This window comes from Anguilla anguilla, chromosome 17 (assembly GCF_013347855.1).
Source record: "Anguilla anguilla isolate fAngAng1 chromosome 17, fAngAng1.pri, whole genome shotgun sequence".
In the NCBI taxonomy this organism is placed as follows: Eukaryota; Metazoa; Chordata; class Actinopteri; order Anguilliformes; family Anguillidae; genus Anguilla; species Anguilla anguilla.
The window spans coordinates 9,297,979-9,310,757 of NC_049217.1; the positions used below are offsets into that span (position 1 = coordinate 9,297,979).

At 50.3% G+C, this 12,779-nt stretch overlaps 1 protein-coding gene across 5 annotated transcripts in view; it reads left to right on the forward strand.

The window, feature by feature from the left end:
- Positions 1 to 12,553, forward strand: part of LOC118216400 (myosin-10) — a 77,548-nt gene extending 64,995 nt beyond the window's left edge. For all 5 annotated transcript variants that reach the window (XM_035397519.1, XM_035397517.1, XM_035397520.1 and 2 more), the window contains 19 exons: positions 214 to 351; positions 591 to 714; positions 818 to 989; positions 2,974 to 3,186; positions 3,299 to 3,443; positions 3,858 to 4,064; positions 4,343 to 4,447; positions 4,716 to 4,868; positions 5,121 to 5,369; positions 5,579 to 5,791; positions 6,341 to 6,553; positions 7,029 to 7,190; positions 7,530 to 7,658; positions 8,039 to 8,127; positions 8,709 to 8,832; positions 9,202 to 9,410; positions 9,694 to 9,802; positions 10,098 to 10,270; positions 10,607 to 12,553. In XM_035397519.1, coding sequence (XP_035253410.1) covers positions 214 to 351; positions 591 to 714; positions 818 to 989; positions 2,974 to 3,186; positions 3,299 to 3,443; positions 3,858 to 4,064; positions 4,343 to 4,447; positions 4,716 to 4,868; positions 5,121 to 5,369; positions 5,579 to 5,791; positions 6,341 to 6,553; positions 7,029 to 7,190; positions 7,530 to 7,658; positions 8,039 to 8,127; positions 8,709 to 8,832; positions 9,202 to 9,410; positions 9,694 to 9,802; positions 10,098 to 10,270; positions 10,607 to 10,754 — 3,075 coding nt within the window. In that variant the 3' untranslated portion in view covers positions 10,755 to 12,553. The remainder of the gene's footprint in view (positions 1 to 213; positions 352 to 590; positions 715 to 817; positions 990 to 2,973; positions 3,187 to 3,298; positions 3,444 to 3,857; positions 4,065 to 4,342; positions 4,448 to 4,715; positions 4,869 to 5,120; positions 5,370 to 5,578; positions 5,792 to 6,340; positions 6,554 to 7,028; positions 7,191 to 7,529; positions 7,659 to 8,038; positions 8,128 to 8,708; positions 8,833 to 9,201; positions 9,411 to 9,693; positions 9,803 to 10,097; positions 10,271 to 10,606) is intronic.
- The last annotated feature ends 226 nt before the right edge of the window (positions 12,554 to 12,779 follow it).

Below are 12,779 nucleotides of genomic sequence, written 5' to 3' on the forward strand. Positions count from 1 at the left end.
GTATAAAACTAATTTATGAAATATAGGATTGTCAACAAAATGTCCTTAAAAGGGGACCCCATGTTAGGAACCCTGTGTTTTACACATTTGTTACCAAGGCTGCTCATAAGGAAACCGAAAACCCGGGGCAAGCTTTTGGAGCACATCATTTGTGTGGTTCTTGGATTGCTGTTGTAGGTCAGTGTGGGAGCCGCGTTTGTGTCTCTCTTGCAGGACCTGGAGGAGCAGCTGGATGAGGAGGAAGCCGCCCGGCAGAAGCTGCAGCTGGAGAAGGTGACGGCCGAGTCCAAGATGAAGAAGTACGAAGAGGACATCTTGCTGCTAGAGGACCAGAACTCCAAATTCCTCAAGGTGAGGGGAGGGGCAGAAGCCCATCTCACTTCACAGCCCCCCATCCTTAGCTGGGCAGTACCATCTATAGCTTTCAACTTACATTATGTCATGATTCTCCATTTCAAAGTGTCAACATTAATATGGGTGCTACTATATGTAATTAATATTAGTCACATGCTTGCCATAGTTTTAACTCTTAACATTTATGAAGCACTTTTGAAATGAATGAGCAACGTGTCTCTGGCCCCTGCCTGCAGGAGAAGAAACTGCTGGAGGACAGGATCAGTGAGATGACCTCACAGCTTACTGAGGAAGAAGAGAAGGCCAAGAATCTGGGGAAGGTGAAGAACAAGCAGGAGGTGATGATGGTTGACCTGGAAGGTGAGGAATACCCCCTTGGTTGTTGGTGTGCGACCACCAGGTGTGGCTGTGGAGACGGGTGATCATGTGACCCGTATATAAACCTCGATCCTGCACCCTTCAGAGCGGCTGAAGAAGGAGGAGAAGACTCGCCAGGAGCTGGACAAGGCCAAGCGGAAGCTCGAGGGCGAGACCACGGACCTGCAGGACCAGATCGCCGAGCTGCAGGCCCAGATCGAGGAGCTCAAGATACAGCTGGCCAAGAAGGAGGAGGAGCTGCAAGCCCTACAGGCCAGGTGAGGTCGCATGACCTCCCCATCTGTCCTGGGAGGCCAAAGCCACAGATGCTCTGCAGCTCCTGCTATCCTGTCCTCCACACTGCCCCGTTCTACTCAGGGTGGTCTCCAGACAAGGTCCTGGACAGCCTCAGGGAGGCTATTGTTTGTTGTGACTCAGCATTTAATTGATAATTTAAAGCAGCTGATTACACAGTTAACTCAACTCTCCTGGTATTTGGGTCTGAACTGGTTTTTGATTATAAGGTAAAAAAAACGAAAACCAGCAAACTCTGTGACTCCCAAGAGCCCTGTTCTCGTTGTAGGAGGTTCCAGTTGGACGTTCCTGGTTCTCTGTTGCAATGCTTGGTACAGATTCTCTTTGACCATTCCCACTTCATTAATATTTGTAGAAATTCAGAAAGTCACAACATGTTTTCAGTAACTTTGGAGACAAGAAATTTTACCACCGGGATTTCGGTGTTGGCCAGTGCACGTAAATCTATGCTGAAACAAACCTCTCCACATCTCATTTAAACCAGTTGTGATGACTTTGATCATTATAAGAAATGGCTGTGCATTCCAGCTGCTCAATCCAATTGGCATTTCGCTTGCTGTCTCACTCTCGCTACTTAAGGGAGTTGGAGAGTAGGCTGATTTTATAAAGCCTTCCCCTACCACCTGAGGCTTGTTGATTTTTCTTGGGAAATAAAAACCCCATCTGACAGCTGTTTTTCAAGGCACTGTTGTAGGTGGATGGGCTACACGGTCTGGTTGCCATGTTAAGATGCAGCAGGAACATAACATGTTTCAGCGGAGAACATGTTCTTGTCTACCCTCTCCCGAAACCCTTCCACGTTGCCATAGTCCATTCCATTTCACGCTCATCAGTGACCGCAGTTCCGTTGTGTGGTCTTCTGAACCGCATCCATGTTTTGTGTTATCCGGCTCTGTGGTCCACGTCCCCCTCTCCTTCCCAGCTCAGCCCGCCTGCTGGGAAATGTAGTAAAATGCCTCCCAAATGAACACATCCATGAACTACAAAAACAATGGAGGCATAGGTTGCTTTGCAAGGTGGCACTGATGTATAAACCGCGTAAAGATGGAGGGAGCAACCTGCAGTGCGTGTGAAATGCCTGCATGCAAACGCGTGTTTTAAATACGCGCTCGTCCCTCCCCGCCTGTCCCGTTCGTTCTCTCTCTGGCGCCATTCAGACGCGATTGTGGCCGACGTCTTATCGGCATGGAAACGAGTCCCGCTTCTTGTCGCATTCCATAGCCGGCGAGACTGGGAGAGGAAGCACTTCTTGCTTCCAGGGGAGATTTTAGCCTTTGAGGTGTAATTGAAGTAGAAAAGAAGTATTTCTCCCTGCTTTGGTCTCTGGAACACAGAGCTCCTGGCTTCCTTCCCCCCGATAATTCTGTTTACCCAGATTGTTCATAAACTCCTCCTGGGTCTTAATGGTGTTCCAAAAAAAAAAATCTTTCTGTTTTGAACAACCCAGTTTTGACATGTGAGTCAGAGTTTGGATCAGAGGTCACACCAGAGAAGTGTTGTTAATTTTTGTAACTGTATTGTTTTTTCTTTCGAAAGCATGCAGTCATTAGTTGGTTTAAGGTCATGGCATTAAGTTGGCCGGGGTCATGGCTGCGTGATTCAGCTGATCTAACCGCTCACATATGTGCGTGCTGAACGTTGGCTGCACAACCTCATTAAGGTTCGGCACAAAGCCGGACAAACTCTCTCCGCTTGTCCTCATTTCCTTCTTTTGAAGGATCAACGTTTATGACTCCCCCTAGTGGCGTATGCATGTTTTGCATTCTGTGTTGAAGTATTGTCCCCAAAGTGCTCCAGGTAATTCCATTTAGAGAAATTGAAAACTGATTTTGTTTTTGTTTTTTGGGGGTGTGTATATATATTTAGTTATTGCGATGCAGTGTAAAATGATGGCGGAGCACAGGAACGATGCGCAGCCTCAGCTCCCGCTGCGCGTTTTTGTGTTAGGGGCGACGAGGAGATCGCGCAGAAGAACAACGCTCTGAAGCAGGTGCGGGAGCTGCAGGCGCAGCTGGCCGAGCTGCAGGAGGACCTGGAGTCGGAGAAGGCCGCGCGCAACAAGGCCGAGAAGCTGAAGAGGGACCTGGGAGAGGAGCTGGAGGCCCTGAAGACCGAGCTGGAGGACACTCTGGACACCACCGCCGCCCAGCAGGAGCTCAGGTAAGGGGGCGCTGTCTCTGCACTGATTTACAGCAGGAGCTCAGCTTAGGCGGCTGTGCCCCCTGTTACTCATCTCCGCACTGTGGCGCTGACGTTTCCCACGATCCTCCAGGAGCAAGCGTGAGCAGGAAGTGGCGGAACTGAAGAAGGCCATCGACGAGGAGACCAAGAACCACGAGTGCCAGATCCAGGAGATGCGGCAGAGGCACTCCAGCGCTCTGGAGGAGCTGTCTGAGCAGCTGGAGCAGGCCAAGAGGGTGAGCCTGGCCGGGAACACCATGCGCTTTTGACTAGAGCCAATCAGCTGCCAGCCAGGGGGTCACATGTGCCCTGCCATCGGCAAACTATCGGCCCTTTGATCATTGAGAAGAAAAAATTATTATTTATACGCGTCAGTGCCTCTGATTAGTTACAGAATAAGTCATGGCTGTGCATTGAGTATCATTTTGTTTGTAAATTGTTTAATAAATAGCATGTAGAATAGTTTTGGGCCACATGCACTCTTATTCAATTGTCACTGGAATGAATACTGCAGGTAGCCATAATATCATCACCAACAAACCACTGCTGTGTTATGATTTTGCTTTCTCACAAAGTAATTGAGTGCATGTGCATGTGCGTGTGTCTGTGTGTGTGTACGTGTGTGTGTGTGTGTGTGTGTGCGCTCATAGTTCAAGGCAAACTTGGAGAAGAACAAGCAGACGCAGGAGTGTGCGAATAAGGAGCTGGCCGGCGAGGTGAAGGGGCTGCAGCAGGCCAAGGCCGAGTCTGAGCACAAGAGGAAGAAGCTGGAGGCCCAGCTGCAGGAGGTCATGGCTCGGGCCGTCGAGGGCGAGAGGTCAAAGGGCGAGCTGGCCGACCGCACCCACAAGCTGCAGGTGAGGGGTGCGCAGGGTCCCGGGCCGTGTGCCTTCCGGTCTGCATTAGCAGCCTAGCGTCCCAAGCCATATTACCATCACCAGGACTGCGAGGGCTCCAGTTCACTGGCTGATGAATTGGTCGTATTGATGGGTTTTGTTGAGTCCCTTGCTGACTGATATGTATGCAAATGCACATATTATTTGGAGGATATTTTTTCAGCGTTCAAAGAATCGCTCTGATTGTTGGTCCTTTGTTTGTACACCGTGTGTGTGTGTGCGCGCGTGTGTGTCTACAGACGGAGTTGGACAGTGTCTCCACGCTGCTGGAAGACGCAGAGAAGAAGGGGATCAAACTGACCAAAGACGTGACCAGCCTGGACAGCCAGCTGCAGGACACACAGGTGAGCAGCCGACCACTGATCCAGGATCAGCTCACACAGCACCCAACGCTTTGTGGCTCCTCAGTTCTGCCATTGTTCACCGTGTGAGTCTTACAGAGTCCTGAAGACTGGAAGAGTTATAACTGAGTAAAAACACACGAATCGGGGAGGAGGGATGATCTCTCAGTGGGGCGAGGTCGGGGAGCGACCTCAGTGTGGGGTAGAGGTGAGACTGTAGGGAGGGGTGCACGACTGACCTCCCAGTTTGGGCCGGGGTTTGCGTGTGCAGGAGCTGCTGCAGGAGGAGACGCGGCAGAAGCTGAACCTGAGCAGCAGAATCCGGCAGCTGGAGGAGGAGAAGAACAACCTGCAGGAGCAGCAGGAGGAGGAGGAGGAGGCGCGCAGGAACCTGGAGAAACAGCTGAGCACCCTGCAGGCCCAGGTCTGAGCAGTGCTGAACACTATACACCACATACACACAAACACACACACACGTGCACGCACGCATGCACAGTGAAAACTCATACAGAAACTTAACATATTTCAGCATTTCTGCTGTCCTCTACAACAAGGCATTCCCTTTAAGGGGTTGATAAAACTTCCTTGTTTATCATCAGTATTTTATTTTGCATACGCATGTGCTTGTATGTATATATGCAGATGTATATGATTGTGTGCATTTATATCTGTGTAGTTGGTGGAGACCAAGAAAAAGCTGGAGGATGACGTGGGCGCGGTGGAGGGATTGGAGGAGGTGAAGAAGAAGCTGCAGAGGGACCTGGAGAGCAGCGCCCAGCGGCTGGAGGAGAAGAACGCCGCCTACGACAAGCTGGAGAAGACCAAGACCCGCCTGCAGCAGGAGCTGGACGACCTGATGGTGGACCAGGACCACCTGCGGCAGATCGTCTCCAACCTGGAGAAGAAGCAGAAGAAGTTCGACCAGGTTCGGTCGCGGTCGCTGCACTTTCTTTACCGCATTAAAATGTATTAAAAGGGTGTAATTATTTAAGATACAACCCAGTGCAATTGTTCATTTGAACATGCAGCGCCAAGTCAATGGGCACAGATCAGGCTGAGCAATGAAAGCCCTCCTAGATGTGCCTCGGCGCCCCTTTTTAAACACCCCCCCGTGCCGTTGTGCCCGGGTGGCAGATGCTGGCGGAGGAGAAGTGCGTCTCGGCCCGCTACGCGGAGGAGCGGGACCGGGCGGAGGCGGAGGCGCGGGAGAAGGAGACCAAGGCCCTGTCCATGACGCGCGCCCTGGACGAGGCCCTGGAGGCCAAGGACGAGCTGGAGCGCCTCAACAAGCAGCTCCGCGCCGAGATGGAGGACCTGATGAGCTCCAAGGACGACGTGGGCAAGAGCGTGAGTCCGCCGCCCGCCGCCAAGCAGGCCGCTTCAGCCTCGACTGTGTAATTCCGCCGGAGCAGGGGATTGTGGGACGCCGCCAGTGCACTTTTCACCCCGGCACTGTGAATTTGTTTTCCTTCGAAGCCAACTTTTCACACGTTCCAGTCAAGCCGCTTTGATGTTTGATTTGTGATGGGGTGGGAATTTGGGATTTGTTCATTCAAAAAACGATTTACAAGGTGAACTACAAAAAATTTCAAAGACTTGACTCAGTGCTGGACGCTCTCTTGTTTGTGAATGGCAAGTCTAGATGGGCTGAACACCAGCGTTCCTTCTTCTCTCAGCACCAAGCAAAATACATTACATAGAGAGAGGACGGTATCATTTAAAAGTATCAATAGCATGCAACACATACACTGAATATAATTATAGAAAGGATAACAAGAACAACCTTAGTTAAGGAGGAAGAAGGTCTCATCAGACAGCCCTGTGATTTGGTCCGGAGGGCAAGTGGCTCTTGTGACTTGTTCCCCCCCTCTCTCTCCCCACCTCTCCCCCCTCCAGGTGCACGAGCTGGAGAAGTCGAAGCGAGGGATGGAGCAGCAGCTGGAGGAGATGCGCACGCAGCTGGAGGAGCTGGAGGACGAGCTGCAGGCCACGGAGGACGCCAAGCTGCGGCTGGAGGTCAACATGCAGGCCATGAAGGCGCAGTACGAGCGGGACCTGCAGGCCCGCGACGAGCAGAGCGAGGAGAAGAGGAGGTCCCTCGTCAAGCAGGTGACTGGAGATGAGAATCACCTAACCCCGCCCCCCACCCCCTGTGGTCACCTAACCACCCCCTTCCATCCAGTTCTGAGCCAGCCCCTTTTCCTACCAACCCTGCCCCCTGCTCTCCATACCACACCCTCACCCCATGCCTCTGACCCACCCCACACTTGGTCTGCCCCCTGCTTTGCTTACATTTACATTACATTACTGCCATTTGCCAGATGTGAACTAACAAAAACAGAAGTTCTTGGATCAGGAGTGGGGTGACGGTAGTACTCTAGAAGAGGAGGGAGGATGTAGAGCCCAAAGATAGACTTATTACAGTGTACCAGTGCTGGACAAACTCCCCTGACAAACCTAGATTTGAAGTTGTACAAATAAAAAGCAAATTTGCATTGCAAACATTCTGAAACATGAATAGGAGTGTAATGAGTTAAGACCCCTCCCCCTTTCTGCCCCTGTGTTAACGCTGCACCATGTTCAGGTGCGGGAGATGGAGGCGGAGCTTGAGGACGAGCGTAAGCAGAGGGCTCTGGCAGTAGCCGCCAAGAAGAAGCTGGAGATGGACCTGAAAGACCTGGAGGCGCAGATCGAGGCGGCCAATAAGGCCCGCGACGAGGCAATCAAACAGCTGCGCAAGCTGCAGGTAACCCCGCCCCTCGCGTAACCCCGCCCCTCGCATACCCCCTCTGTTTCGGTTTTCAGTTTGCTTTATTGGCGTGGAAGTGCCAAAGTGCCATCGGCAGAGTCATGACCATACAACAGAGAAACGGGAAAACTCACAAATGAATAGGAGAAAAGGAAGTACACGCTGTGTACTGTGCTTTACAGTGGCCAGCAATTTTAAAATACGGTAGTTTGGAGAGATGTCTCGCTCTCCTATCTGACTTTCCTGTCTTTCTCAATGTCCTCTCCCCCCTCCCATAACCCTCTCCCCTCCCTCTCTCCCCTTCTGTCTCTCCTCCTCTCTCCCTCCCTCCCTCAGGCGCAGATGAAGGATTACCAGCGGGAGCTGGAGGACGCGCGCGCCTCCCGCGACGAGATCTTCGCCCAGTCCAAGGAGAACGAGAAGAAGCTGAAGAGCCTGGAGGCCGAGGTCCTGCAGCTCCAGGAGGTGCGCCGTCCCCGTCGGTCGTCCCTGGAAACGTTCTCGATCCAGTGGCAGTTTTTAGAGCCCCCCACTGCTTCAGAACGCTCTGCACTCGAGCGTCTGCGCTTGCCAGAAGCCCCCACAGGGTGGCGTCTCACAGGGAGGGACCGTTTTGGTACGCCTCCTGTGCACTGACTGCACAGAAAAAGTAGCGGTTGGTTGAGGTGAGGTCTCTGCCACGTCGGTGGAGGAGAATGTTGCTGTGATGATTTTTCTTTTTTTTTTTTTTAAATCAGGGTTAATAATTCCTTCAAAAATATTTTCCTGGGGAAGGAGTATTATTGGTTGCTGAGTGGCTGATTGGTTGAGAGTGGCATTGACCTCCCCGTGACCCCTCTCTGCAGGACATGGCGGCGTCGGAGAGGGCGCGACGCCACGCGGAGCAGGAGAGGGACGAGCTGGCGGACGAGATCTCCAACAGCGCTTCCGGAAAGTGAGCGACCTCCGGGTGACACTTTGAGGCGAGGGCTGTACCAGCAGGGGGCGTGGTCCTAACATGTTCTCTTCAAAATTCTCCAAAAAGACATTGAATTAAAAAGAATTCAAATGAAAATCAACTACGTGAATACTTGAAAGCTTTTATTTAAAAATAAAATATGACAATGGTATTTTGTACCAATTGTGGAATAATTTTCTTTGGAGGCCATTTGAAAATATGCTTCATATCATTTAATATATTAATCTAGGGTATAAACATTCAAGTAACTTTAATATAACTAGGGATCGTTGGTCCTGGATCAGAATGCATATTCCACTCTCAACGTGGATTTCGGTTGAAAGTTCTGGTGCATTTTCCTGAACAAATTTTCATGGATATATATTGTATATACCAGTATTTATATTTTATATTGCTTTGCTGCAGCACAAATATTATAGCCTACTGCACAGTTTGTTCTGGGTGAATGTGAATGTGGCAAAATGGGGCCTTGAATAGCTCTAGATTGGGTAGCATAGATAAGTGAAAGTGTGGGAGCCCTGTTAAATGGCTGTGTGGGCGTGTCTCCGCCCCTGCAGGTCCGCCCTATTGGATGAGAAGCGCAGGCTGGAGGCGCGGATCGCCCAGCTGGAGGAGGAGCTGGAGGAGGAGCAGAGCAACATGGAGCTGCTCAACGACCGCTTCCGCAAGACCACCATGCAGGTACTGGGCCTGCTGCCTGCGCCTGCTGCCTGCGCCGGAGGCAAGCGGCCTGTTAGGGGGAGGGGCACGGCAAGGTTCTATAAAGCGCACTACTGTATGGCAACCGCAGTTGGGGTCGATTCTGTTTCACTTCAGAAACTTAAGGAAATACATTCTCTAAGACAGTTTGCCCATTGAAAAGTCCTTAAATAACATTACAGCCATCAAGCGCTTAAACTGGTCTGTCTTTGACTGAGAATACTCAGAAACCTTCTAGCTCCAAACAGCTGGTTCATAATCTCAGAAATGCTATGGCTGATCCAGGGTCAGTGTTTTTGGTGTATGTGTAGACAAGCCTTTCGTCTGACCCCCCCCCCCTCCCACCACCAGATGGACTCCCTGAACACAGAGCTGGCCGGCGAGCGCAGCGCTGCCCAGAAGAGCGAGAACGCCCGGCAGCAGCTGGAGAGACAGAACAAGGACCTGAAGTCCAAGCTGCACGAGCTGGAGAGCTCGGTCAAGTCCAAGTTCAAGGCTGCCATCACCACTCTGGAGGCCAAGATCGCCCAGCTGGAGGAGCAGCTGGAGCAGGAAGCCAAGTGAGCGCGTTGCTTCTGCTGTTTATGACATCACAGCTGTAAAGTTCTCAGTGTGACTTCTTGTTTATGACATCACAGCTGAAACTATCTCAGTGTGACTCTTTATGATATCACAGCTCTATGACATCCCGTTTCACTTCATTATGAGATCACAGCGTAAATGCTTTCTCTAGGCCTTTTACTGTTTGTGACATCACAGTTCAAATGTCAGTTGTTGTAGAACGGCTGATTTTACCAGGTGCAGCAATGCTTGTGCCCTAACGTCCATCCTTTGCCCCTGCAGGGAGAGAGCTGTGGCCAATAAGATTGTGCGGCGCACAGAGAAGAAGCTGAAGGAGGTGTTCATGCAGGTGGAGGATGAGCGTCGCCATGCCGACCAGTACAAGGAGCAGGTGAGGACCACAGTGAAGGGTGAGCCCGGCCCTGTTTGTCGACAGCAACCAGTTACACAGGTTGCTCCAAGCTCCGATGTTTGGTTACCGCAACAATTGGCAAAGGCTAACTGCACGATTTCCAAATCCTTTACTTTAATCCTTTACTGTGGGGATATGATGTCATTTGGTCAGAGTGGGGTTAGTGTGGAAGTTTGATAATGTTTGAATGGGATGGGGTTAATGTGGGGGTTTGATAATATTCAGTAGGGATAGGGTTAGTGTGGGAGATGAAGATATCTGGCTCCCCCCACAGATGGAGAAGGCCAACTCCAGGATGAAGCAGCTGAAGAGGCAGCTGGAGGAGGCCGAGGAGGAGGCCACGCGCGCCAACGCCAACCGCCGCAAGCTGCAGCGCGAGCTGGAGGACGCCACCGAGGCCAGCGAGGGCCTGAGCCGGGAGGTCAACACTCTGAAGACCCGCCTCAGGTCCCGGAGCTCCGCCTCCACGCACCTTGCGTTACATTCCATTCTGTTCCTTCCCATTCAGTTACAGCTCAGTCCGTCCTGTCCCAAAACATTCCAGTCGATTCAAATGGCGGACTTATTTGTTTACCACACGCCCTTATCATGGGAGACATACCCAGTCGGTGCTGATTCTACACCTTTGTGCAGCCACCAAATGTAGAGGTTGAGAATAAGAGGTTATCTGTTCAGTTAATGTCGTCAAATGTGCTGAACATATTGTAAATGGTAACGCTGTCACATTCCCTTGGACTGAGGGTGCAGGTGTTAAATGCATTTCGATGGCTCCTCCCCCCTTAGGCGTGGAGGCCCAATCACCTTCTCCTCCAGCCGTTCGGGCCGCCGACAGCTCCAGATAGAAGGCGCCTCCCTGGACCTCTCCGATGACGACGCTGACAGCAGCAAGGCCGGCGACGCCAACGACACCCTGGCGCCGCAGCCAGAGTAGAGGCTCCGCCCACAGGCAGCCATCCAGCCAACCGGCAAGAGACTGTACCTGGCGCACCCCAACCCTCTTCCCCTCTCACCCTCCCTCCCTCCCACACCCTGCCCTGCCCTGCCCTGCCCTGAAAACTGCCAGCACTGCAGGGAGGCCTGCTGTACCCCTCCCAGCCAGAGGGGGCGCACAACAATGCTGTACTCCACACTGGTGCAAGCTGCGCAGCTGAGCAGTCATCTCCTGCGTCTTAATGTAACTCTTAGCCTTGGAATAATGTACTCTCTCTCTCTCTGCTTAAACTATAGGCAAAAAAGCATTGTTACATATAAACCGTGGGAGAGCAAAGCCTACGCAACACACATTCTCAGAATATAAAGGAACTGCCTTTTAAAAAATAAGAATTTTTTTCTCTTTCAGATAAAGTGTAAAGCCATTTCCTAGGTTTCTAAGTGAGCCACTCAGAAATGACAAACTTAGGGGCTGGGTTATTGCAGGATGGGCTGTTTTTCTACTGTGCAAGCGCTCGTTCAGAACACCCTGAGAACCAAGCAAAACATTTTGGGGTCCAAATGAAAACACAGAATAGCACTTAAATGGGACTAAAAACATTTTTCTGACCACGAAAACATTCCCCAAGACACAGGAATAGATTAGAGAGAACATCATATTTTGGTTTTGTACCAAAACAAACTTACTGATCAAATTTAGTTCAAAATGTACAGATATATGACTAAGATTTGGGGTCAATCCAGTTGTATGGAGGAGGGAGTGTTCCAGTTTGGTGATGTTAGGGACAAAGCTATAAATTGCACACAACCTTGTGATGAGAGACTTTAGATATGTGGGTAAAAAGGAAAACTGATGTTCTGGCATGTAGCAAAAGTATTACTGTTGAATACAACTGCCAATTAAGGCCCTGCCACTCAGCACTTAAAAGCACACTCGGTGGTTGGCAAAAATGGTAGAAATCAGGCACAGTGACACAGTTTGTTGTCACAGACAATAACACACAAAGCACTTTGTTTAAAGGGTTTTTTGGGAGGATTTTGAGCACTTCCCCTCTCGATCACACGTCCAACAGTACGAGACTGGCTGGTGATCCCAAATTCGGCCCACGGGGGTCCAGCCTGAGTTTTGCCCCCTGAGAGTGGGGCTTTATTCACCCGTGTGTCTCAGCAGGGCTAGCTGCTCCAGAATCAGTACAACGCCACTAGTCCCGCAGCGTGGGTCCTACACATCTGCAGGACTGACATGCCAGAATCATATTCATGTTCTCCCGCACTATTATTTCATTTTTTCTCTCAGTTTTATTCCCCTCGGTATTAGCGAAGATTAATTAAATGCTAAACTCTCATTTAACCTAAAGTTCGATCATATACAATTAAAACTTTTTTTTTTTTTTTGAAAAGTGCCTTAGACACTACATAAGAAAGCATTACTGGGAGGATTTAAAAAAATAAAAATATACAAGAGACATGCATATTGATGCATATGCACACAGTTTTTTTTTTTTTTTTTAATGCATAAATATATTCCTTTGTCGTCGAGCCGTTAGTCCCCCACATCTGGTTCCGCCACCCTGCCGATCACCGTGGTAAAAGCGCAGACCCGTCCTGGCACACGGCTGGGAAGCGTCGTCATTTATCATTTTGGTCGAAAAGCTTTAATGGCCTCCAGGTCGCTAGGTAACCAATACCGGGGGAAACTGGCTGTTGACACCCTCCCCTTTCTTTCTTCCCTCCCTCCATGTATACCTGTATTTCTAGAACAACGATTTTGTAAGACAATAAACGTATTCATTATAGAAACGGTCTTCTTTACCTTTTTTCCCTTCCTTCTTGAGATCCTTCATTCCAAAGTTTGTTTCCGGTTCCAGAATGGTCAGTCTGATTAGCTTTCTTATATTCATATAGATTGACTGTTCTTAGTTGTGAAGGATACGGTGAAATGCAGGCATTCAGATTTATTATATAGGCATAACACCACCCCCCTTCCCCACAGGGTAGATGTTTAAATGAGACCAAATTTAATGTG